This window comes from Passer domesticus, chromosome 1 (assembly GCF_036417665.1).
Source record: "Passer domesticus isolate bPasDom1 chromosome 1, bPasDom1.hap1, whole genome shotgun sequence".
NCBI classification, from domain to species: domain Eukaryota; kingdom Metazoa; phylum Chordata; class Aves; order Passeriformes; family Passeridae; genus Passer; species Passer domesticus.
The window spans coordinates 134,288,170-134,315,736 of NC_087474.1; the positions used below are offsets into that span (position 1 = coordinate 134,288,170).

Consider the following 27,567-nt stretch of genomic DNA (forward strand, 5'->3'; position numbering starts at 1 on the left):
GTTATTGAGTCTTTATATATGCAAATGTATGTCATTGATAATACATGGTACCTTAAACCATTTGTGAGAGAACCTCTGAAGCAGCATGTAAAGTTTATTTGCATACAAACCCAAATGTAGAAATACAAAAGTAAACATTGGAAGTCCAATAAATTGCATGGAGAAGGATAATGTTTTATGTTTCAAGAAAGGGTTTCTGACATGACTTCTATTATTTTTATTATTACTGATGAGTGAAATAGTGTTTGAAAAAGGATTTGAGGCAGTGAAGAGTAGGGGAATTATAAGGCCAAAACAAAGCTCACTTTTTTTCAAGAAAGTTGGGGTTTTTTTTCATCAAAAAATGCACTAATATGATATATCATCAAGAACAGAGTAATAGGACATTTACGTACTCAGTAAGGCTATTTGAAATTGTTGTGATTTCCGGTTCCAGCTCCTAACAGTTAGGTACTGACAAAATCAGTAAAGGAAGAAAGATAAAACATCATGCTTTAGGACTTAAAATAATCCTAAACTGCTAAGCATTTTAGGAGAATCATGCTGAGATGATAAGACAAGGAGGGAAAATAATCTTATTTCTACCTAGTTCATGGTTCTTGTGTTTTCTTCCAAAGTATCTGGGGTTGCTGAAGGCAGAAAATTACAGTATATCAACTATCAATCAGACAAGATATAGCATTTTCTCTATTCCTATCAACTCTTCTGTTTTCCTTGCAGGAATGCCACAGAGATAGAAATAAAAAACTGTGCATATCATTAATTTTGAAGATTTTCGGTATTTGCAATTTTTAAATGCCTTGCTTTTGCAATAGACTTCTATGGTTTTGCTATCTGGTTGCCATATGAAATCCACTGAGCAACTTCAAAAGCTGCCAATGAAAGAGAGTTAGAACATGGTTAGAACACAGGCATTGCTGTTAAGGAAATTTTTGATTTGGCATAGCTTATTTTGGATATCACCTCCACAATAAAATTTCATTCCATGTGACAAATTTCAATGGAATTATCTCCACTTTATCTTCTTTATGTTACTGCTACATTATTTTATAATACTAAAACTATTACATATATATATATATATATATATATATATATAATACTAAAACTATAATAGCATTAAGGTAATATTTATAGTTTATCCATGATAAAGTATGAGCTAATTCTGCAGCTGTCCATCATATGATTTACAATGTTTGTGTTACGAAGACAAAATTTTTAGGACTGCATTATGTGTTATATTGGATATAAGGAATTTTTTTTCTGAATGATAGTGGTGAAGCACTGCACAGGTTGCCCAGCGAGGCTGTGGATGTCCCACTACTGGAAGTGTTTAAGGCTAGCTTGGACAAGATTTTGAGCAACCCAATCTGGTGAAATATGTCCCTTCCCATGGCAGGACAGTAGGACGACTTGATGTTTAAAACTCTCTTTCAACATACATTATTGTACAATTCTATGAGTCTGTAATATGGGACACAAGTTTTCATAAAGCTGACACTGTAATAACTGCTGTATCTGAAAGAAAATGCTAGAAGACACGCTGTGCAATTCCAAAGCAAACTTGGAGCTTGAAAAGATCCTTTTCTATAGATCTCTAGATCCACAAAACCTGGAACATGAGAATCATAAGCAGAAAGAGAGTATATGGAAAGGAGAACTGAATAGTTGAAATTAGTTGAGGGTAATTGTTTTGAGTCAATGGGTTTTTTGAAGCGATGTGGGACCGACAAGAAAGCCTGCCTCTTTGATCATCTGAGAAGCCAAGAAAAGTGAAGATTTGAGGAAAGATTTCAGGTCAGAGAATGAGGGCAAAATGAGACATTTTGGAGAGGAATATTACTGGAAAGTATTCAAAGTGCATTTGGGGCTGCAGAGGTCCATTTCTGTCACCCCCACCAGCTTCCCTGATCAGTGAACACCATTTTTCAACATTCAGTGAAATCCACAGCATGATTCCTCTCTGATCTGTTGTGAGCCTGGATGAAAGCCTCTAGCCTGTGGGAATACCTTCAAGGTCAGACCTCAATTTGAATCTGCTGACAGCAACGGTGAGGGTGTCGAACATACCAACCCCTCAGTGATTACTATAATGCTAATCCCAGCCTTTCAGACACATTGACTTCACACCTAACAGCACTTTGAAGGTGTCCATCAATGTTTTCTGCCCCAAACAATCACCTACTGCCTCTGCTCCCTGGCCCTGAGGTTGCTGAAACCTCCTGCTCAAACCAGGAAAGGTCCCAGGCTGCAACATGCAGAATGACATGCGCATTGCAAAGTATCTCTCTGGAAGCCACTCTGCCTGTGATGCCCAGAGAGCCTTGGCTACATTCACTTTGCAAGATTATGGGAAAATGCATTTCATATGTCAGCAAATTTTGGTTTAATGTCCAAGAAAAATTATTAACAATTGCATATAATGTTGATAATTTTTTGCAAAATGTTATTATTGTGATGGTTTTTTCCTCATGTTTGAGTTAATAAAGTTGACCATCTGCAGGAGAAATAGTGGGTAAGATAAAAGGGGATTTTGAACTTCTTCATACACTACAGATTTCAATTGTCATGAAAAACTATTGCTAGGAGCATGAAGTTAAAATCAGTAAGAGAGTCAGATGAATGGCCATGGGGCAGAGAATGTAGCCAAGTATTAGAAGAGAGAGGGAGAAAAAATGTAGTCTGAGGACAAGTTGAAAATTACCAGGATTCAGGGCATGTTCCCTAGAATAAATCATATTGAACTCTGAAAGAACTTGATGAGGAACTTTCATACCCTATCCCCACCACACTGTTTAATGTTTCTGCTTGGGGCTAATTGCAGTGCTGAGAAACTCAGACATCCAGTCAACATGAAGCTTTGTCTGAGTCTCATGGTAATAACTATCTTTTGTTATCTGAGAAGAGCAGCAGAGAGTTTGTTGCCTGCCTTGTAATGATTGCACTTGATCTGAAAGAAGACAGATGCTCTATCTTTTATTTGTAAACAGCATCTTTACTGTGATCAAGAGAAAACAAAGGTAATCCTTGCACTCCTCACTGTCTGGAAAAAAAAAAAAAAAGCTGTAAATCAAGGACCAGTTCTGTTTCCCATTAACAACATCAGTGAGAAGGTAGAAGTGTTAACAGGGTTTGCAGTCATATGAGACTCCTTGCTTGAACTCTTTTTGTTGGTTCATTTTCTTGCTGGCTAAGCTGATATAAAAACTGTTTATTTTTTTCCTGAAGATATCAGAAAGCTCCTGATGTACTTTTCTGTTGTTTTCTTTTACCCTCATGGCAACATTAATTTTCTGCATGTGCATAATTTAGTAGTCCACATGTTAAACAAGTACCTAGTAGAAATCTTGTTCTCTGGGTCAGAAACAGAAGCTGCAAGCATGACTAAATTAAAAGGATCTTCTTACGGGGAGACTCTACTTGCCTGCATCTATAATTTGGCTCTAGTGGGGTGAAACACACATGTGACAGCTTCATGGCTGCCATGGCACAAACCAGGCTGTATTTGTACAGTTAACACCAGAACCCCCACAGCTCTTACAGAGCTGGTCTGCAGATAAATGGCTATGGCCATGGCCACATAGTCCCTTTGAAGCTGAATCTGATTCTCTTTCATCTGCAAGTGTTGAACTTCCTGTAGAGGAATGCACAAGCCCTGAGCTGAGGAGGTGGAGGAGTGGGCAGGATTGCCAGCAACAGGGCTGCTCTCCTTCCCATAGCAATCCCTTCACAAGGCAGGCCATATTCTCTGTGGTGTTCCTTCCCCTGCAGTCCTTTACCCCAGGGTGACTCCTGGCACATCACAGTAATTCCTCTGCAGAGATTCAAGCACCAGAAGAGAAGCAGTTTTTAGGGTCTTGGCCACAGATTCTTCAGTCACAGTGGAGTCCGTGGGCAGTCAGTCCAAGGGCACAAATAAACATTCTCCTCTTCCTCTGGCAGAAGTGATGCCTCTCCCTAGGCATGGACATGGATCACTGCTGATAGCACAACCAGTAGGGCCAGGAAGTTTGGCCCAGATTGTGGTGTTACTGGGGGTGGGAAACAGACAAAAAACCAAGGCAGCCCAATGCTCCCCCTCAGCTGTGAAGTACATTGGCATCCATTCTGGAGCTGAGAGACTGCTGTCTCCAGGGCTCTGAAAAAATGTTGTGTGACAGGCATACAGACAGACAGGACAGGATTCCCCCTTTTAGCTCTCGCCTGTCCTCACACCAACCCAATTCCCTGGGGAACAGAAAAAATTCCTGCAAGAAAACTCCTGACACTTTTGCTACTGAATGGTTTTAAGAATGATAGCTTATATAATCCTATAGCCTCATTTCATTTTAGCAGTATTTAATGAAAGAAAAAATGGTTGAGCAAAGCAATTTTATATACTATTCAACAAGCAGCTCTTTCTGTATGAAGCATTAACAATAGCTGTCATCTTTGTACAAAAAAAGGCGTCCAATTACTTCAATGCTAAGAGAAAATCCAAATACTGAGAGTCCCACAAGAATTTTTAATACCATTATGGAAAAGGAAAAGGTGTGACCCTGAACTCCATTTAATATTTTACTAGCCTTGAGAATCAATTTGAGCTTGTGTTCAATTTTCTGGAAAGTTTCATCTTTACAGCTGCAGAATTTGAGCACATAATGGAAGAGAACAGAGAGCTGTCCTTTACTCTCTGCTTTTTCACATGCTAGAGATGGGGAAAGGGAGGACATGACATGTAATCAATGGAACATATGAAGAAAAAATGTAAGTTTATGATATAAAAAAATGCCATATGACTTCTTTAAAATTTCTTTAGCAGACAGCAGGGAAATTTATAAGACTAGTAGATGGAAGAGTATAAAAGAAAGACAGATTAGCCTTAGCTTTTCCAGTGTACAGTTATGCTATAAACCATATGGCTACAAGCTTTCTCTAAATTGCACCTACCTCTTGGTCTTTCTCTTCTATCCCAAATACTTTTTGTCTTCTGAATGAGAAGAAAATGCATCCTGGTCTCACTCTATCAATACCTCCCTCTGTATATAGATTGTACATTGACTGTGTAAATTCATTCCTATATCCTAATTTAAATTACTATCTCTTCCATTAAATGTTGGTCAATTTCCAGCTTATCTGGAAATACACAATAAGACAATTTTTTTTTTCCAAAAATTTAAGTCAAGTAAGTGTAGAATTGGTCAATGAATTTCTCAATTTCAATTGTAACTATTCACAAGAATGTGTGGAAAAATGCCTGATGAAACAAGTCTTAGAAAATAATCTTTTGAGCTCTAAAGGTACTTGGACTTTTCTTAGCTATAGGTTTTGGTTTCCAGTCTTTCTGACATGGAGCCCACACTCAGAGTTCACATCCTTAATATTAAACTGCAGGTACTAATCATAGATATGTGGATCTGTTCTCTTTCACTGGGCAAAATTCCTGCAGTGGTCTCTAGCTCATGTCCATTCTCTACCTATATCCAGAAATCACATGGGACAGTACTTGTAAACTGTGGCTAAAAGTTATGGAAAGAAACAATTTAAAAATTTAATACAACAGATAAAAGAGTATTCATGCCTTCAAAGGGCTCCATTTAATCTTGTAGGTTAGAGGTAGCCTGAGGCATGGGCTCTGCACTGGCAGCAGAAATCCAAAATCCCCATCTTCATGAATTTAGTAAGTGCTTGTTGAAGGTTCTTGTTTATGGCATTTGTTTTTGCAAAACAAAATTATTTTGGTTTTGTTTTTTCTTTTAAAGAATCTTTTAAAGAAATTGAAGGGCAAGAATACCAAGAAAGTATTCTGAAATACTTCTATTTCTTCTATATTCTTCTAATATTTCTAAAGGTATGAATGATCTTTAGGTATCATTGCTTGCACTTACAAAGCCTGTTTTAAGTCTGCTGCTGACTTCAGGACCAGATTGTCAGATTATTTTGCCAGTAATCTGGGAGCAAAGCATAAGGACTAGCAGATACTGCCTCTCCAAAGGTAGGATGTTCATGTCTGGAGGAGGTAGGTTGTCAGTGTAGGAAATGGTGATAGGAGAAATGTAGATCATGCTTTGTTGAGTTGTCTTTTCTGACAATTTTATGTAGCCACTCAATACGAGTGCCCATCTAAAATGATAATCATGCTCTTTTTTAAATTATTTTTATATTTTGTCATTAATCACCAGGTATTTTCAGTATGATTACAAATAAAAATACTATGCTCAAAATCAGATCTATTCTGCTGATGACACACAACCTTGAATGAAATCTAAATCTCATTCTTTGACGAAGCTCTGCCATGATAACAGGAAAGTATAGAACTAAAAATGGATTCTTTTGATAAAGAGTGTAATTTCATTTGATTCTGAAAGCACTGCATTACAATGTGTTGTTTTCTGCATATTCACTTTTACACTGGTAGTGTTTCCATAGTATTTTGAATTTCAATGGTGAATTTATCTTGGTATTTTTATCTAAGTGAACATTTCTAGTATACAAGCTGAGAAAATAATGCCCCTGGGCTGCTCCATTCCCACAAAGGAAAGGTACCTGTGAAGCTCTCTCTTCTCTAGGCTGAATAACCCCAGCTCTCTCAGCCTGTCTTCATAGAGGAAGTGCTCCATTCCTCTTTTTATCTCGATGGCCCTCCCCTAGACTTGTTTAAAAAGGCCCACATCCTTATGCTGGGAGCCCCAGAGCTGGACACAGTACTTTGAGAGCAGAGCAGAGAGGCAGAATCCCCTCCCTTGCTCTGCTGGCCACACTGCTTTTGATGAAGCCCAGTTTACAGTTGGGTTTCGGGGCTGCAAGCACACATTACCAGGTCACATCAAGCTTCTCATCTTCACTCCCTAACCCTGTTCTTAATCTATTCTCTGCCCAGCCAGTGTTAGTGCTTGGGATTGCCCAGACTCAGGTTCAGGACCTTCAACTTGGCCTTGCTGAACTTCATAGTGTTCCCACTGGTCAACTTCTCATGCCTATTAAGGTCTCTCTAGAAGGCATCCCTTGCCTCCAGTGTCCACACAGCTTGGTGTCGTTGGCAAACGTGATGAGGGCACACTCAATGCTGCTGTCTGTGTTGCCAAGAAAGATGTTAAACTGCACCAGTCCCAATACTGATCCCCAAGGAATGCTACTCGTCATTGGTCTTCACTAGAAAATCTACCTATTTAATAAATTTTTGAGTGTGACCACGAGCCATAGCTTTATCCATCAGGTGCCAATTCATCAAATCCATGCCTCTCCAGAAGAAATGTGAATGTCTGTGTCCCTTGTAAAAGAAGTTGTCTGGTACATATTCATGTGCAAGTGTAGTAGCTAATTTGACAGCTTAAGGAGTGATATGTTTCTGCATTCCTTGGGGTGGAATCATTAGCACAGGTAAATCTCTGTGCTGCTGACAGCAAATTTATTTGACACAGAGTTTATGATCTAGTAGATGTAAATGTCTGCTGTGAAACCAATGATGGATAAAGGAAGCGAACAGCTTATCTCACAAGATTTCCAGTTGGGATAGAAATAATCTATCTTGCGAAATGTTGACAAGTTCACTTCTAATCTTAGTTAGAAAATTGAGGCTGGAAGAGATAGTGCTGAAAAAATAATGGGGTGAAAATCTTTTCTAACTTTTCAAAGCATTTCCTACATCCATTCTTAACTTGCTACAAAGTGCTTTGGGAGTTGCAGAGCTATTCAATCACTTTCATATTAACAGAAAAGCCCCATGTGCACAGCATTTCTAAGAACTATTTCCTGTGCTAAAGAGAATTTTGGGCTATTACTATCACTATAAAGTAGTTCACTGTTTAGAGATTTATTTAAGTGTGAGGGAATCTTAACTGATTCTGAACAGCTTTGCCACTGTGCCTCTTACAGTGTCACCTTTCTGACATTTTTGATTGAAATAAAGAGAACACATAACTAAGAGCCTTTAGCTTCTATACTACTCGACTTTTTTAAAAGTGGGTTTTGTAGAGCTGCAAATGTATGTCTATAAGAACAGTCATCAAGATAGTATTGATCTGTCCCAGGAGGATATGAAAAAAGTTTTTAAAACCTGTAAATAAGGGTATAAGGAGAAGAATGTTTAAGATATACCTCTGAAACAGTAGCAGATGAGAGATGAAAAATATGTGAAGATTATGGTATTATGAGATATTTCCCAAGAGCAGATTATAATTCTACTATTTTTTTCCTTAAATTCTGTCCAACTTGTAGTAGGAGATGGTGAAAGCCAACACAGTCAATGACCTTAAACTGACATATAAAAATAGTATGAAAAGGTCTAATTATTGCAAAGGTCACAGGATAAAATTTTGTTCCAATTCTGTTGTTTCCAGCAGCCAATGGAAATGCAACAGAGCTATCAAAATTCCTCAGTGGCTTGTTGAATCAACAAAATAAATGCCAAATTCTTGGCATTTATTTTGTTGATTCAACATATTAGAATTTATATATCTTGCAATAAGGGCATCATTGCTGAACTTATAAAAAATGGAAGACAAAACCAATATATATTTAATAAAGCACTTGCTAAAATTAAGGGAAGGAAAGCATTTCAAGGAGGCATGATAACTGTCTCCAAATGAAACAAGGAAATTGTTATTTTATGAAAAATTATGACTTAACAGCATACAACTCCTACAGAAGAAATTGCAGTCAGATTTAATACCAAAATACTTTATATAAGGAAAATGTTACTTAAGGATTTTATATTATATAGTTCTACATAAAATTATTTTATATCAGGTAATTATATAATTTTAAATACATATTGACTGAGCTCAAAATGCCAAAAACAAGTTTAAAGTTTTTAAAATTCTTTTAAATATTTGAAGTTTGAAATTTCCATTGGCAAAATATTTTCTGTCAAAAAGAAGTTTAAGGGACATGCATTTTCAATAATCCTGATTGTTAAAAAGGTCAGATTGGGGGTTTTTTTATTATTTTTTTTGTGAAATAAAAGTACCCAATCAATAAGTCTCAGGCTTTTACTGCATCTATTGAGGTCAAAAATAATAAATCAAAATGTTTGAGCTTTTAGTATCACTTCACTGGACAGTGTTTATCCCTACTCCTACACCTTCTCTTTCTATGTGTCCCTCCACCAGAGTCAATTTCAGGTTAAAAAAGACTTTTCAGATTAAAATAGACTTTACTAAAAACATACATTTTCTTGCAAATCTCAACCTCCACATGATTCCACATTTAATAGGATATGATGTTCTGTCATACCAATTTTACACTAAAATAATTTTCATTATTTTGTCGAGTTACTATTTTTTATATTACTGAAGCTGAGAAGAGATTTAGCTGTAGTATCCCACAAATTGCATGAAATTTGTTTCCTAAACAAAAGTTTCACTTTATCCATGTGATTCAGTGTAAAGTTGATTTTGCAACATTTAATCAGAATGGAGGAGCTCCTTTATATAGATTTGTTTTTATGCAGACAGCTTCCTAAGCTCCAGAAGATATTCTCCACAGAAAGGTCTCTGCTCCTTTCTCCACATATAACTGTTTTAGTAATCATAATGAAACATCTATCTCCTGGTATGTCTTTGAGTATGATTCAAATGAAGAGACAAATTTGAGAACAAAAATAATCTCTATAGAAGCTATATATCTATATATCTCTATAGAAGCTGTATATATATCTATATCAAACTTATATCTCTATGAGGTTGACATTCTTTTATATTTCAAGCATAAATTTACAGGTAGAATAGAAGTGAACTTTCAAAATGTTCACAAGATTTCTGATCTTGTTGAGAAAAATAAGTATCTGCTTAAGAGAAAACACTTGCAAACCCAGATTTTCTCATTCTCCAAGGAGTGAAGCATTTGGGATGGGAAATAGCTACTTTCTGAGTGGATGATAGAGTAGCAGTTAACGATCAGTGTGCATTAGATCCCAAAGGGAAATCTTCAGAGCAATTGCAATCGTCCTCAACAGAATATGACTTGAGATCATAGTTTATTTCACCATTGAAGTTGCTATCCAAATCTTTTCTATTAGAAATACATTATTGGCTTCACCAAGTAGAAAGTTCTGTGTTTAAAAAATGCAATTTCTCTCTGTTAATAATAACTGATATTTTGACTAAAATCCTTATCCTTTACAGTAAAAAATTTTCAGAAAATTTTATGGCACCAATTCAGAAGAGGTAAAAACTAGACAAGTGTTTAAGGTATGCTGTCCATTTTCACTGCCTCTTACTCATTTTCAGGGACTTGAAGGTGCCTTTGCAAACATCCAGATGTTTGACTTACTGATATCAAATGTTTGCTTTCAGATATCAACATGGCAGGAGAACCAAAACCATACAGACCAAAACCTGGCAACAAGCGGCCACTTTCAGCACTTTACAGGTAAGTGAGATTTCACTTTAACTTACCCAAATACAATTTTTATCAGAAAAATTATGGTAACCTGAAATGTATCTACCAATGGCACTGTGCAACACTTACCAAAATTATAATGAAATCTGAGTACTTATATTAGTGCTCCCACTCCTAGTACTATTATTAATATTTTTTTCTTTCTTAATTAAGTGTTATTTAAACTTTTAGTCCTTATGATTCAGTGCTTGGCTATGGACTCATTTTTGTGACTTTTTTATTTGCAATGATCAATGAAATAACTAACAATTTCAGAGCAATAAAATTGGTTTCTCACAGATTTTTTTGTCAAGGGTGAGAACCAAGTTGGGACTGGATTTCTTCCTTGGCTGTTCAGAAGGGTATTGATAGTGTCTTTGTCCTATTCCCAGGTGCCTTTTGTCATAGAGCTTTTACAAACTTGAGGAAACATCCACTTTTTTTTCAAAATCAATTATGCTTAGTGAAGCATTACTGATTGTTAGGGCTACCATGTATTTCTGCTCAATAAACCTTACATCTCATAAAAGTACTTCAGAATTTATACTCCAGATCCATGGAAGGAATTAGGGCTGATTTCTACTGTAGCTGAAATGTAGGTAGACTGGCTCTGAGAGCTATACCTCAAGAGTGAAATCAGACAAATTGAAGAAGTATTTTTCCATACCTTGTCGGGTCTGAAAATTTCAGATGGAAATTTGAGGGTGACATCTCAGAATAAGACAAGCAGAAGCATTTTAGGTCTGAGCCTCCATGCTACATAGAAGAGATTTGAAGTTTTATCATATAGCTGTCCTTAGCTGAAGTGATAGAAATATTATTTTTGGAGAAGAGAATCCCTGTTTCATCATTACTCTCAACTGCAAACCACTAAACTCTGTAGGTGTTCTTGGTAACCTTGGTCTACTCTGTCCCTGTTCCAGTATTTCAAAAGATTTGAAAAGGTGTTCTGTGATTTCTGGCATTTATATTCATTTCTACCTTTGAGCTTTTGAAGGCTTTCTCATAAATACTTGTTCTACGGAAAAGATAGGGATAAGAGAGACCCGTGGAAAGTTCTAAAGGAATTTTAAAGAGGAAAAATATCCTATATTGTGTCCTTTCATGGATGTAGTACAAACTATTTCTCTAGAAGATCATGAGGCTTTTATGAGCAACTAAGAGAATCCTTCCATTTCTCCCTTCATGTTAATTTTGCCTCTGCTCTGACCTTGTAAGACCCCACCTGGATTACAGTGTCCTGCTCTGGAGTACTGAGCACAAGAAAGGACTTACAGGGGGCTTATAAAATAGAACACCTTTTTACATGGGTAGGTAGTGATAGGATAAAGGGGGAACAATTTTCCACTAAAAAAGGATGGATTTAGATTCATTTTTAGGAAGAAATTCTACACTCAGAGGACAGTGAGGCACTGAAACAGATTGCCCAGGGTAGTTGTGGATGTCCCATTGTAAATATGCAGGGCCAGGTTGGATGGGGTCCTGAGCAATCTTATCTGGTGGATGACATCCCTGCCCATAGTGGGATGGTTGTAACTAAGTGACCTTCAAGGTTCCTTCCAACCCCCTTTACCATTCTATGGTATGGTCCCTTCCAACACAAACCATTCTCTGATTGTATGATAACAAGGAACTTTTATTATCTCAGTGTTGTTGAAACTAATACGTGACAAGATCAGTGATTAATCAAGTTTTGGCAACACTGGGAACATTTACTTATTTCAGAACACTGTAACTGGTTCTGACTGGGATGGAATTAATTTTCCTCATAGAATCCTATAAGTGTTTTGGATTTGTTTCTAAAACACACCAATGCTTTGCCTGTTGCTGAACAGTGCTTGCACAGCCTCATGATTTTCTCATTTTCCTATTCTGCCTTTGTAATTAAGAGGCTTGGTGCCGGCAAGAAGTTATGAAGAAATATATCTGAGACAGCTGACCCAACCTGGCCAGAGAGATATTCTCTCATATAGTCAGAAATAAAAATTGGGAAGGTTTTTCTTCCAAAGCAGCTGTTGCTTGGAGATTGCCCGGACAGTTTATGGGAGATGAAAAGTAATTGCCTTTGAATCACTTGGATTTTTTCCCTTCTCCCTTCCCCTATTACACTGCAAATATCTCAATCCATGAGGCTTTTCAACTTTTGATCTTTTCGTCATCCTGACAGGGGACAATGGTAGGGGAGCGAGACAGTGACCATGTGGGTGCTTAGCTGCTGGCCAGGATCCACCCACAAGACCAAGACAGATAAGGGAAGTAGTTACAGTAGATTTGATTTTCACTAAGAGAGTCATTGGTTAAAAAATTTAGTTGTCACAAAATAGTCACTGTTAAAAGGAAGGTCTGTAAGTAGAAAGAGGATAACAGATTTCTGAAAGGACAGAATTAAATGAGTTCAGAGATCTGGTGAGTAGAACGATTCTTGGAAAGAAATTTGAGGGACAAAAGAAGTGCAGAAAATCTTGCACTGAGTGTGCTTAAGGTAGAACATAAAATTCTCCTGAAGCAGAAAAAATCAAAAGAATAATATGACAGCATCAACTTTCTCTAACATTCTAAAAATTGAAAAGGAATTGTACAAAATGTGGAATCAAAACACCATGACTGGAAGTAGAAAAGAAGAGAAGAGTCATCCTACAGGATGTCAGAAAGGTTAAAGTACATAATAGTATAAAAGATAACAAAAAATTGTCATTAGAGTAACATCTTCCGATTTTTAGTTAGGAGGAAAAGAGAGCAGATGATACAGAAAAGACTCCTTTTACTTAATCAAAAGTGATTAACTGACCAGCTATTAAAGAAAATCAATTTTTACCATAGGGTATGCAATAAAAAAAATTGGCTAATCAATGTTTGACTAAGTGAATTTGATGGAAATGGTCTGATAACGTTCACTGTAGTGTGTTCAAAGGATTGGCTGAATCTGTGGGTGTACTATTAGTGATTCCTTCCAAAAACTTATGGAGGTCTTGTAAGGTAAAGAAACAGTGGGTATGGGAAGGTGTTATACCTATTTTTAAGAAGAAAAGATCCAGAAAAATATTAGATGAGACTAGCTTTGATTCTAAAAAATGTACTAAAACACATTATTAGAAATCAATTTATCAAGACCGAGAAGTTAATAAATTGTTTAAAATATCAGGAGCATATTATGCTGAAGCAATATAATTTCCTTCTTTGACAAGACAGCAAATTTAATGTAGAAAGAGATGTGCTATAAAGTCATTGTCATGGTTTAGCAGTGACACTCCCAATTTAGTACCCTCTGAGACTCTCCCATATGAGATTCCACTTGCTTGCTGATATCCCTTTCCTTCCCCCTTCCTGCTCCAGGGATAGAGTTGAGAATTGGAGGCACAAAGGGGTGAAAATTGCAGTTTTAGACAAGAACAATTTACTGGAAACAGCAATGAGATTTAAAAAAGGGAAAAAAAGGAACAGTGGCAGCAAAAATATTAACAACAAAAGGTATAAGACAAAAACTTTATTTACACAGAAAGCCCGTGATACCAACCAGCTTTTCCACACCACACCACACCACACCACACCACACCACACCACACCACACCACACCACACCACACCACACCACACCACACTTTCTCCCAACTGGAGAAGGAATGCCTTTCTTTCCAGAAACCAGAGAAAAAGTCCTTTTCCCCTGTCCCAGGCAGTGGTGTAAAATGGTATTCAACAATATTGGGGTGATGGCCAGGTCCAGTCAGCAGAGCTCACAGCAGCCCACAGCTCCTGGGCTCAAGCAGTCCGATCCGGCGGGCTCAGTCTCCCAGTTGCTGGGACCACAGATGCACACCACCACTCCTGGTTACTGTAAATAAATAACTCTGTCCTGGACAAAACAAGGATTAAACAAGCTTTGACACTTACTTTTCAGTTTTCATAAGCATGTTCAGGAAAGTTTTCTACAATAAATGTCTTAAGGTAAACATCCAATGGAAAAACAGTGACGCTGTACAACACAGTATTAAGGATAATAACTGTTAACTTTTCAGTTTTCTTTGTTACAGATTTTTAAATTGTATTTTTCATATGTGAGACAACATAAATAACAATTTTAAAATAAGCAAGCAGGAGCACTGCACAGGCTTGCAGGATTTTGTTTACTTTGAAGTACTTGAGGCTTCAAAAAGGTTCAAAGAACTTTACATTTATGAAAAGAAGTTTGTATCGCATTTATAGGTGGATATACACATAAGTCCTTACAGAGAAACTGATGTCTATGATGTGTTATAACCTAATAATTTGCTTGTGTATCCAAGTCATTAGGTTCATTTTTTCCTGTAATGGTATAATACACTTTGATATCTCAGTTCAGGATCTACATTCCTTTATTTTAACTTTTTTACTTTTATTATCTGTGTGCAAATAATCTCATTTAATCTTACCTATGTGAAATTAGCATGAGCCTAAATGTGAGACACACAACTTTTTTTAGGTGCAAGACAGATAACTAAATAATAAAAGGACTTCCATTTTATGTTTAAGCCTTAAAATATTTTGAGAACATTTAGTCTTTACTTCAGAATACTGTTAAACACATTATTAATTTTAAGCATGCTCATTTAATATCTTAAAATGTACTTAGAGTGGTGCTCAGGAATTAGTTAAATTCTAACATAGCTGAAAACTCCATCATCATCCATCCTAATTTACATTGCATTGCGGGGGGACGTAAGTCCCATAAGATTCAAAATTGTTCTGAATTTGCTTTTTAGCACACCACTTCTGCAGAAAATCGCATGCTTAAAAAATCTGCATCTTAAAATTGCTTTGCATCTTGTTGTACTGGTCTAGCCTCCAGCAAAAATTAATTGTACCAGCAGCACATCGTAGTATCTTTGAAGTTGAAGATTGAAGGTGCTGACTGCTGACACAAATGTGTTAAAGCACTCTTTGGGAGCAATGCTTTGGTAAAATAAAACATCACACTTTGTCTTTTTCTTTTAGTGGTGTTTTGATCAGTATTTCACTAAAGTAACTCTGTGTCACCATATGAAAGCCCATTTACTGTTTTTTCCTGTGTTTACTCCCCAACATATAAAAGTTGAATCAACATAAGTACTCTGATAGACTGTTATTCTGCTTCTCTTCATCATAAAATATTTTAATTATTTGTTGTTTATTTCAGTCCACTACCATGTTATATGGCATATTAAATACATGCCTGAAAGCTTTTTCTGCATTTCGGAACCATTCCCAGTTGCTCAAGGAGCCTCAGGACAGGTGGAGCAGAGCCACCATGCACATACTGCCTGTGTCTCATCTTCCCTCAGGACATGCAGTGTGTCCTTTCTCTATGGCTGACATCTTGGGAGCTGGTTTAAAGTCTTATCTGGCACTCCTCTGGTAGTAACAAGGCTGAGAGGGTTTGAGAAGGATGACAAGGGCACCTATTTTTGAGTTTTTAGAAAAAAACAAAAAACAGTGTGCTACAGGCGGGCATAATGGTGTCATTTTTACTGTCATAAGAATGAGCACAATTACTGCAGGCTCTGCTGCATGAGGTGGTGGTGGGGATCTGCTGGAGATCACATGAGGGGAGTCAAAACCAGTGTAGTGGTACTGGTACAACTGAGAGCACAGTGTCCCATATCCCATCCAAGTCTGCTTTCTGAGAAAGCTAGTTACTTGACAAATCCCCGGGGTCAAAGTGATATTTGTACAATGCAACAAAGCAGGAGAAGAGAAAGGGAAAGACAAGTTACTGGGCACTGCCAGAGTATCTAGTCAATCTCTTTGCTCTACACAATTTAATGTTATAGTTGACTATGAACTTTTTCAATACTGTTTTATCCAAGAAAAATAATCCCTATGTGGATTATTTTCATCCTTGCCAAATTTCAAGTTTCTTTGAAGTGCCACAAGAAAACTGGTAGGCCCCAGTGTCCCATCTTGAAGACTCAGTGAGGAGTTATTCAATCCCCAGTGCTCCAGTATTCCTATTGCTGTCTGGGAAGAAGCTGGCTTGACTGAGATCCATCCTGCTGAGGCACATCCTGGAATGAGACAATTAACAGAATGGATTTAGTGAATAGATAGTGAATAGATTCACTAAAGAAAGCCAGGAAAAACTGAGTGAAATAGCCTCTCACTGTGTTGGCTTGGCTGTAACCAGAACCAGAACCAGTGTTGAGTTCCCACAGCACTGCCCAGATGTAGCACACGATGACCCTGCAAAGGCTTCCCTCCAGGACAAGTTTTTCCAGCTGTTGTCTTAAATTTCAGGTGTACTTAAATTTCAGTTCAGCACTCTTTGAGTGGTGTTAGCATAGTGATTTCCCATTACCAATCACTTTGTCATGTAATGCAATTGAAATGTATATTTAACACGCCCGATTTAACTTGCTACTAATTATCTACATTAAACAGCCTTTACTTTACAATTTCATAACTCCCATGGCCTCTGGAACAAATTATTTTATTTCAATGTCTAATATTAGTATACTAGAAAGGGATATTCTTTTATTTACATGGTACGGTTATTTTTTATGTTAATGATTTTTTTTGACACAAATATTTTATCAATTTCCTCAGTACATTTTATTTTATGACATCTATCACAAGACTGATTATGTTGCACATCTTGCATTTCCTTTGGTTTTTCAGTCTTATAGCAGAGGCTGAAAAAATGGCTTGCAGTCATTCTCTACTTGCCCTCTGCTTCTTTTATTGTAAATGTCCTTTATAGAGTTTGGTGTGGTCTGGTTTGCCTCAGAGCCATCCATTATTTTGAGTTTCTTTTCTGAGCACTCCTGAGCACACTTCATTTCAGGAAAAAGTGTGAAAAGGACACTGATGAGCAACTTGATTTTGCCTTTTAATGTAGGAATCTTCTTGAGATCATTCCTTCCACTTGGAGTTGTTAATATAAACTCAACAAGTTCTGTGCCAAACAAGCATTACCATTCCATTAAAATACTGCAGGATTTTGCATCATTACTGTAATAGTGTGCCACTGATAGTATATTATCAACGTTTCTAAACCTGTCATATAATGATAGTAACTGCAGGTATACATATCTTAATTGAGTACTGTCCTAGATTTCCAATATTTTTCTTTATATTTTCTTTTTCTTAATGAACTTGTGTGTTCATTATTACAGATCTACAAGAGACTAAAGGCATAGTCCAGAAAACAGAAAACAAACCTGATCAAGTATTTTCTGATCATTTAGTCTTACATGAAATTGTGGTTACAACTCCTACATTATTCAGTACACTGAATGAAAAAAATATGCTTATGGGACATAATTGTTCTATGACTACATCATATTAAGACTATATAGTGTGATATTTCTTTTGAATCAAAGTGATTCTTTTTCAACAGAAATACATGCTCCTGATGATCTTTATTACCTTTCTTTATGAGGAAAGTTATTTTATTTCAGTACAGTGGAATGGGCCTAATATAAATGTTGTTCTGCAGCTCTTCTCTTGAAGAGAAGCTTTAACTTTGATATAAAATCCCCACATTTCTAGATATGTTTAAATAGACAGATTTTAAGTCCAGTAGGATATTATTTACATTCATTTTCATTCATCAAAGAATGTTGCCAGTGGTCACATTTAAAACAGTAATTTCTGTACAGAAAAAATAAAATTTAGTTTCAAATTCTTACCTGAAGAGTGTAAATTTTACTTGTATTGAGAATTTAAAGAGTATTCTCAATTACATTTAAAATCTTTAAAGGTACAAATACAAAGCTAAAGCAGACCGGGTGATTCAATTTGAACGTTTTGTTTGTTTGCTTGTTTATTTTATTTCAATAAAAGACACCCCATGTCAAATAACTAATATCATAGGAATAATTTTTAAAAGATCTGCTGATGGAAGGCAGCACATGCAGGTCTTAATTTCTAAATTATGGTGGTGTAATTACAATCAGTTTGATCCCATAAATGTTTAAAATGGTACGTGTGCTCAGAGGGGCTGGGAAAGGCAGACAAAGGTTTAGGTTTGCCCTTTCGCATGATTCAGAGTATGAATGTGCAGCATTTCATAGCTTTAGGTGGGGGGTGGGAAATGAGGGAGAGAAAGATATTTCAGGTCCTTAGCAACAGGAAAACCTTTTGCTTCTGTTTATTTTGAAGTAGATCACAGATAAAGAAAAAGTCCAAAAGACATAAAATGCAACTGGCATCTTGATTTCTTCATTCAGTCATATTATTCCTAACCTGCGGGGAAACTCCAAAAACAACTAGGACAACAAAACTTTTTTTTTAATCTTCCTAGTAACTATTTTAAAAATATTGCTAAGTCTCCTTAAGAAGGGGACTAGGCCATGTTTTGCCTCTCAGATCATCACTATATGATAAAACTTACATTTTTCATGTTTGTTTGTTTTTATTCACCATCAGTTTTTAAATGATGGTGTTGACACAGATCATTTAGAAGTCCCATGTAAAGACTAGCACTTGTCTTTGCAACAACCTTCCCTCAATCTATCCCTAAGACTTACACAGTATTTCCTCAGGTATTTTTCCTCTGTTAAGAGGATGTGACTCCAGCTTATACACATCTGCACAGGAGTTTCATCCCTCTTCCTATCTCAGTACTCTTCCTCTTACATAAGGTGATATATGGTATCACATGAATAATGCTGTCTTTTTCCACAAAACCCCAGACACAATAATCTCATTCATGCTCAGAGATTAGCAAATTTGGAGAATACGCTGTTCACTTATTATTCTTGGGTTTTTTCCCCGGTGTTTAATTTTCTTCCTTAGTTTTTCCTTCTGCTATGAAACCTGAAGCAATATACTATAAAGTATCTAACGGTAAACTTATCTCTTTTTTTTCACAGTTTTTAATGACTGTTTATACCACAGTAAAACAGAAGACATATCCATAATCTTCTGATGGCATTGAAATTATTATGAATGATATAGGAATCCTTTCCTATTCAATTGAAATAATTATAACTACTTTTTTATCTGAGAATTTTGGCTGCTAATACAAATGAAAAAGCTTTGGCTTATAAATCAAAAAGTAAATTCCTAAAAGATCCAGAGTATTGATGGGTTTGCCTGCAGGCAAACAGAAGTAGTAGTTTTAGTCATGCATTTGCTTTAAATCTTGACAGCCTGAGGCCTATTCCTATCCCTTATTGCATGTGAGATTTCTACCCTTTATTACTGCATGGATTCTTGTATTTAATTTAAGAAATTATCACTTTGGACTCAACATGTTGAATTCCATATGAAGATGTGTTCTGTAGGTATACTGCTGCATTTCAGTTAGGCTAAAAAGACTAGGCTAAAAAGCCTTCAACATAGTAAAAAAAAAAAAAAGCAGAAACTGACAGCATGATATTTTTCTACATTTGAGTTTTAGTGAAGAAGGTATCACGGAAACACTAACAAGTGTTGCAGACAGTGCTGTTCAGAAACTGTCCTATTAAGTCTTGGGTTCATGACAGAGAACAGAGAAGGGCCTCTCTTGGCATTGCAAATGAACAGAGAAATGCTTCATTTTCAGGAATTTAGTAAACCTTTAATTGCTGCAGTAATCAGAGATGCAGAACGCTGTGCTTCAGAGAACCACTTAGTGGACTTGCAATTAGGCATTGGTTCTCACATAATGTAACACCTCTAATTATATAGAAGGCTGTAATTTGGTCTGGGAGCTGCTGGTGTACTACAAGGGCACCATTTTAGTGGCTTACAGAGAGCAACAGAAATATGATGCTGGGTTGTAAATTAAGTACTTTGTGAATAAATAAGGAAGGTTGGATAAGCAAGAAACTACAGCACCTTTTAAAGTCTTAGGAATAATATTAGAAGAACTTTAAAATATACTTAATTTGAAAGAAAATGGATTGTTCAATAAAATTATAAATAGCATGGTAGGCTGTGTGAAACAGAGGGACAATAGCAACATATTATTATGCAGTGAATTAGAAAAATAAAATTATCATGCAGCTTTATTTCTTGGTGAATTCTGCTAGTCTTGGAGCATACTGTCTGAAAATATGTTATCCACCCTACCAGAACTGATACTTAGTGCTGTTGATTCATAATGTCAAATGTAATTTTATGTTTTAAAACATAGGGTACAAATTGCATGCTTTTTTGATATTGCATGCCAGAATTCCCAAAATGTCTGGCAAAAGTATTGGCTATTATTTTTGAAAGGAAAAAAGGTATTAACAATAATATGTTATTTGAGTCCTAAAAATGAACATTTTCTAATACCTATTGGCATAAAAATGTATGTAGCATTTTTCAGTTTTGCATGAGTGAGATTATTCTAGGAAACAGCATGACAAACATGAATCTTACATTGTTAGAGAACTGACCCTCCTGTATCTGCTTTGAAGCGTTAGTAGTGTCATTGAGGGAAAAAAGATATTATGCCTCTGCCCTTGGGATCCTCAAAGGCAATGCCTGCATTAACCTTCATCTGTTTGTGACTGCAAATAGCCATGCAGCAAAGTAGTATTGATTGTGTGCATTAGATCAGTCAACACTGTTTTGTTCAACCCACCCTGAAGAAGTCGTTCTAGATGGTTTTAGATCAGTACATATTGACCTGAGTGTTCTTATTCTGCTTTAGAATAGAAGAGGGTCAGGTGAAATCAACTTCATACAAAGAATGATTAAGTGAAGTTGATCTTCTGTGAGGAAGAGGACTCTAAGGCACACTACTATGATCACTATATTTTTCTCAGAATTCTGTCTTTTGCTTGAAGCATAGTTTTTTGCAAAATTCAGCAACTAGTAAAAATCATGTGGAAAGGCAAAGAAAAATTGACAGTGGCATGGAGTTATTTTCATTCTTCAGGTTTTGTTTCCTGTTCTTTCTCGAACAAAAGTACCACATTGAGCATGTTTTGTATTTGGGAAACTTGCAAGAATCTCACTATGAATCTGAGTGTGAATTGCTTCATGACTGGAAAGAGCACACAGTGATGTACGGTTAAACACAGTTTATCTTAGAACTCTGTTTGGCAACAGAAGACTTCTCTTGGGTGGCATGGGAAGAAACTGGAATCCATTATTATCTAAGAAGGTTTTCAAATGTAGAGTCTGGATGAATTTCACTCTAAATTACAATTTAGTTTTTCTCAGACATACTACCAGGATTTAGACAACTATGAGAATCCATCCCCCTGTTCATGTTGTATTTGCAAGTTTTGGATTAATAAAGAAATCCAAAATTTTTTTAGGAAAATCAAACCTGTAAAATCAGAGAGGATACAGCTTTTAAATTACTTATAGCTTTTAGGTTTCCCTCCCATTTAAGAACATTATTGGAAGCAACTTCCTTTTCTTCCTTTAGGTCCCCTGAGTTCTACATGTCACCATTTCCTACCACATCCTCAAAACCCTCAAAACCCAAAATCTCATGTTATAACAGTAATGCATTCAGTATCCACTATGACAATGTACATTTCTATTGATATATGAAAACCAGCTTTTGCATATGCTGTTTTAAGTCTCATCCTAGCCCGTTGCTGCTGTGAAAGTTAGCAGAGGGCAGAGGCAGTCTCTCTAAAGCACTTCCTTCCTGTACTTAAAGATACCTTTTATTCAGTTTTTCAACAGTCAAACTTCAAAGATAACCCCAAAAAGATTACTAATTCCATTCTTCTAACTAATTGTGAAAAGGTTATCTATCCAACCACCCATGGGGTAAAAAAATCCTAGAGGCTCCTGAAACTTGTACTTATGACAAGAATTTCGTGTTTATAAATGATGTAGTATACACATTTTGCTAGGAAACTAGTTAAATTTGGTTGTCTGCTATGTACATCTGATGCTACACATCAGTACAGGCTAACATCAGGTATTATTGACAGCATCCTGTGCTAAGTGTTCCCTCAAAATCTTTTCCTACAGATAGTGCTATGTCACTACACTGTCTGGGATTAGGTGCTAAGTAGAACTGGCTACATAAAATGCACTGTATTAATAGTCAGCGTTATTTGCAGGTTTTTTAAAAATACAATAAAATTTATTTTCATTTAATTAATTAAAAAATCTTGCACATATTTTCTGTTGTCCAGACATGTAAAATGCTAAAAAATAATTATTTATATATATATATATATAGATATATACACATATATATATATATATATATATATATATATATATAAATATATATATACCAAACTTTAATTTTTGTCACTTCAAAACACTGAAAATACTAAAGGCACCTCCATCTTGCAGCATATTAAAGGCAGAGTTAGTGCAAGAACACAGACCAAACCTAAAGGTGAGGAAGCATTCCTAGACAGAAAATCAAGATGTCCTGTGGGAACAAACTATAATTTCAGTTTTCTTTATCACAAGAAATTAAGCTGTGTAAGATCCATATCACCTACAGATGTCTTAGGAAGTTAGTTTCTTCTGGGTACAACTTTTTCCTCAAGGACTTGGAGAAAGGCTGGTGCTTCAAAAAATGATCTAAATTACACTCAATCTTAAATAATTAACCAAGTCAAAAAAGTCACAAAATATATGAAAAATGTATCTTTTTTAATCAGTCAGAATGTGTAATGTGTTGTGATACTTTCATAAGGGACTAAATATGTATTATACATCTATTAAGGATCATGTGTAGATCTGCATAGAGAGAGATTGGTAGCCAAAGGGATAATCTTGTTTGATAATCTGTTTATCCCTAGAGTGCTTACTAGTATAGTAGCTTTCTTATTGAATAAATTCCTCAGTAATTAGTAAAATTTGGGTTTAGTACACTTGAATATTTCAGTTGTGAACTTTGATTAGCTATGATCTGAGACTAGAAGAGAGGAAGCATGCGCTGATTAAAGGACACTTCTCAATCAGCTCTGAGGAAAGATGTTTTAATAGGTCCCCATAACTAGCAGTCTCTTGTTACTCAGTTCTTCCTCTTTTGAATAGTTTTTTGCAATACCCAGCCAGTTGTCCTTCATTTCATACACATATAAAGTAGTTCTTGTTCTCAAATTCTCACTCTGCATTTCTTTTTTAATTTTATCACACTGAATTCATAATAATTCTTCAATTTATTTAAAAAATATTTTAACTCTCTTCACTGGATGATTAAAAACCAGCCTTTTTGTACCTATTTTACATGCAGTAATGTTTTTGTTAAAATATTTTATGCACACCAATGTTAAATGAATCATAACACTGAGTGCTCCTATTATTTAATGTGGCTCTCTTTCACATTGGCATAATTCTTTGTTCATGGTCATGCTGGGGATAGATTTTATTTTCTCAGCTTGATTATGAGACTCTCATATCAGGCAATATCAAGAGCTTTAAAAATGAGACTAAGTATTACCTATCATCTGTCTTATCGTTTATCCACCAAACCAGTTACTACATCAAAGCACTGAGAAACGACAGCTTGAGCTCGCAGAATGTTAGTTTCCACCCATGGCTTAAGTGGTGTTCTTTATTTTGTGCTAGAATCTTTACATTTCAATAAATAACAGAAGCATTTAGGTCTGTCGAGTAAAACTTCTCAAGGCACTGCAAAAACTAATACATAGTATAGGACATTATGCAATGTTCATGAAAACAACAGTTGGTTGTTGTTGTTTTTCTAATCTGAGTTATCAATTGCAATGTCAACCACCAGATGGGAGCGGAACTTATTAAAGTTGTTAGGGAGAATTGTAAAAATTGACATAAACAAGTAAATTATTCTTCTATTCCCTCTGCTTCTGAAGCACTTCTGATAGATTAGATTTTCTATACAGTCATTCCACCATTTATTTGTTCCAGAATATGACAGTTTCTTGATAAAACTTATCAACATTTATAAAGATAGTTATGGAAGCTTCAGAAGACAAAATGAGCTTCTTATCCTTTTGTATTTGACAATGGTTATTGACAATGTCCAGAAAAATGGTCTTGGATTGAAATTAAATCACAGAAACCAGAAAGGAAAAATTACCTAGTATACACCATCAATTGTTCTTTCAGATTCGATAGATAGCAGAAGTTATATGAAATTATATTTCTTCTGTAAATTAAGACATGCTTGTATTAGGCTTGCTTGCACTGAATAGAAATATTGGGAGGTAGCAAAATTTACAATGCAAATGCTGTAAAAATAAATTAAATTACAGTATATAACACTGCTTTAAAAGTTCTGAAGAAAGATGGTTTTTGATCACTTCAAACCACAAACTCAACACTGAGAGAAAAATGCATCCATGTTTGATTACTGTGAATGGAAATGTAAGTTTCTTCTGAAAGGTCCCTTGGTTTGTTCTTGTCATTTTAAAATGTAATACATTGATAAACAAGGTAAGCCATGTTCTTTCAATACACATATTTCTGCTTAATCTTTGGTCCTACTAATCCTTTGGTTCCTAAAGCTGCAAAAAAGACATACTTGACAGGTAAATAAGTCAGCCACATCAGTCAGTCTAAATACACATTAACACTATACTGAAGTCCAAAATGTTTTACAGTTGTCCTGACTTTCCTATCAGGCTTGAATATAAATGTTCCCAACCCCTTTAAAAACTGCAGTCACTATTCATCCATTTTATAGTCAAACAGAAAATGTGTGATGTCAGCTACACAGTCAGCTAATCTGCCTCAGGAATTTTGATATGAAGGTTGTAACATAAGATGATGACTCATCTGAAAAATTATTAGTTCCTGACCTCTTTATCTGATTCAGGGAAGATGGTTTTGTTTTTTCAACAAGTCAGAATAAGAATCCTAATAAATTCATTAAATTCCACGTTTTTCCTACTAAGTGCTTAAAGATGAAATTATATGATCTCCATGAGGAAGAATATATTGATTCATAATTAATTACCTTGGAGAATTCTTGGCTAAAATCCATTTGCTTGTGTACTGCATTGATATTGTTAGAAATGTTATTCACTTTGTCCTGTACACAGTTTTGGGAAGGAGAGGAGAGGAGAGGAGAGGAGAGGAGAGGAGAGGAGAGGAGAGGAGAGGAGAGGAGAGGAGAGGAGAGGAGAGGAGAGGAGAGGAGAGGAGAGGAGAGGAGAGGAGAGGAGAGGAGAGGAGAGGAGAGGAGAGGAGAGGAGAGGAGAGGAGAGGAGAGGAGAGGAGAGGAGAGGAGAGGAGAGGAGAGGAGAGGAGAGGAGAGGAGAGGAGAGGAGAGGAGAGGAGAGGAGAGGAGAGGAGAGGATTCTTTAACAAGTAATTATATAGATTTATGTATCTCAGGTCATGCCTCAAATGCAGAAAAATTCTTGCCTGTAATCTTAATAGGACAATTATGCAAGAAAGTAGAATTTACTTCGGGAGATTTCTGTCATTCCATGATTTGTTTACAAGCCAAAGAGGAATTCACATATCCTTAGTCTAGTCACATTTCCCTGTATGTTTGTCTGCAAACCTTGAAAATTTGTCCATCTGGATGTTCAGTCCATGTCAAAGATGGAATTTATATAATTGCCATTTATATAAGAAATCTTAGCAGCAAAGAAAATCATAAAATGCACAGTTGGGTTAATCAAACCTTGCAAAATATCTCTCCAAGACAGGGTGCAAGGGGAATAACACTAAATGGGAAATTTGTAGGGTCCTTATTTTAAACACAGTGTGACAGGATGGTAGCATATCAATAGGTAGCAATTAATTGCCTATGCCTGTTCAGTTTACAGTGACTGGTTTTGACTGAACAACTGACATAGTGTAAAAATTCTTTTTCCTTCTGCAAAACTTATCTATTATATGTAGACAAGGAAAATCTTAGCTCAGAAAATCATAGCTGAGAATCAAAGTGGAATACCATCTCAGTCTGCCATGTCCCAGTCATGCTACAGATTAGCCTCCCTCCCTCCTATTCCAACTGATATATTGCCCTGGCATATTGACAAATGATCTTTTCTGATGGGAAAATCATTTCAGGAAGGAAAGAAAAAATCTCAATCTCTCCTGATTCACTACTACTCCTACATAATTAAAACATGATTTCCTTTGTTCACTGTCTAGCTTAGTATTTCCTGGACACAAAAATATATTTTTTGCAAAAAAAGACATCTGCTTTAAGATTTTTTCCTGGAGGTGTATGACAGCCCTTCTCTAAACGTATCAGAATTAGTCTTTTCTCAATATCATATTTAATTTATCAATAATTCCTCAAAACTCTTGAAAAGTCAGTGTACATTAGGTTGAAAAGAAAGGTAAAAAGTGGCTTTTTATTGACAAATGTCACCAGTAAAGATTATATAAGATGTTATTTCATATTGTGTTGCAGTTTTAAACCTTTATATTAATTTTCCATATACTGAATTACCAAATAAAAGGCCAACAGATAATTGTGTTCCTTTACTATGATGAACACTTGAACTAATTAAAAGTAATTCAGCAAATTATCTGAAAACATTTAGTCAAATATAGAGAGAGGTCAAACCTAGGGCAGCATTATTTAAATCAAATTGAATTCCAGTTTGAGAACGGACTTCAAATAGATTTTTAATTGCAGTATTTTGTCCACAGGACATTCTATCACACACACTCTGTTTTCAAGTAAAGTCCACCAGAATATCCTCCATCAGGGTAATTTTGATTACAAAATTTCTGTATTATGAAGTATGCAAGTATGTTCTAGGGGTTTCATTCTTTGGTCATCTTGCTTATAGTTTATCTCTCCAGCCAAACACTGAGTGCTTCCCCTGACTGATTCATTTCATTAAGCAGAAAAAGAGGAAACTGAAATGTGACACTAGTGCACAGAATGTGCAGGAGAAGGGTGAAACCCTTCATGAAGAGCCCTGTCATTTTATTGCTCTCTGGCAGCTCTGCCTAAGCAGAGAATGCCAAGATCAGATTTTCTTGGGACTGCCCCAACCACGAAGACATGCAGCTTTGGGCTTCTACTGTGCTTCCAGTTATATGGAAAGCCATGAGTGCTTCCTCTTCTATTCTTCTAGTTCCACTTGGATTTGAACCCCAAAAAGAAATGGAATAGTGAGCTATATTCATTAGGACAACAGAAAAGGGACTGTGTTTTGATATTTAGATTATGGTAATAATTAAACTGGTCTATTGGCTTGTGAGTTTTTGCACAAAACCTTTGCTGAATAATAATAACTGAAACAGTACTTTTTTTTACAAAGAGATGAAACTTTTTCCCTAAAACATTTATTATTTGTTTAAAACTAATGGTAATTGTTTAAAATTAATTATATCTCAAATATTTTATTGTGGGACTAAATTGTTTTCAGATTTATAATTTAAATGTTCAGTTCCACAT

General features: G+C 35.9%; 1 protein-coding gene across 6 annotated transcripts in view; it reads left to right on the forward strand.

The window, feature by feature from the left end:
• RALYL (RALY RNA binding protein like) overlaps positions 1-27,567 on the forward strand; it is a 376,689-nt gene that overhangs the window by 291,708 nt on the left and 57,414 nt on the right. For all 6 annotated transcript variants that reach the window (XM_064390447.1, XM_064390438.1, XM_064390465.1 and 3 more), the window contains one exon: positions 10,275-10,350. In XM_064390447.1, coding sequence (XP_064246517.1) covers positions 10,275-10,350 — 76 coding nt within the window. The remainder of the gene's footprint in view (positions 1-10,274; positions 10,351-27,567) is intronic.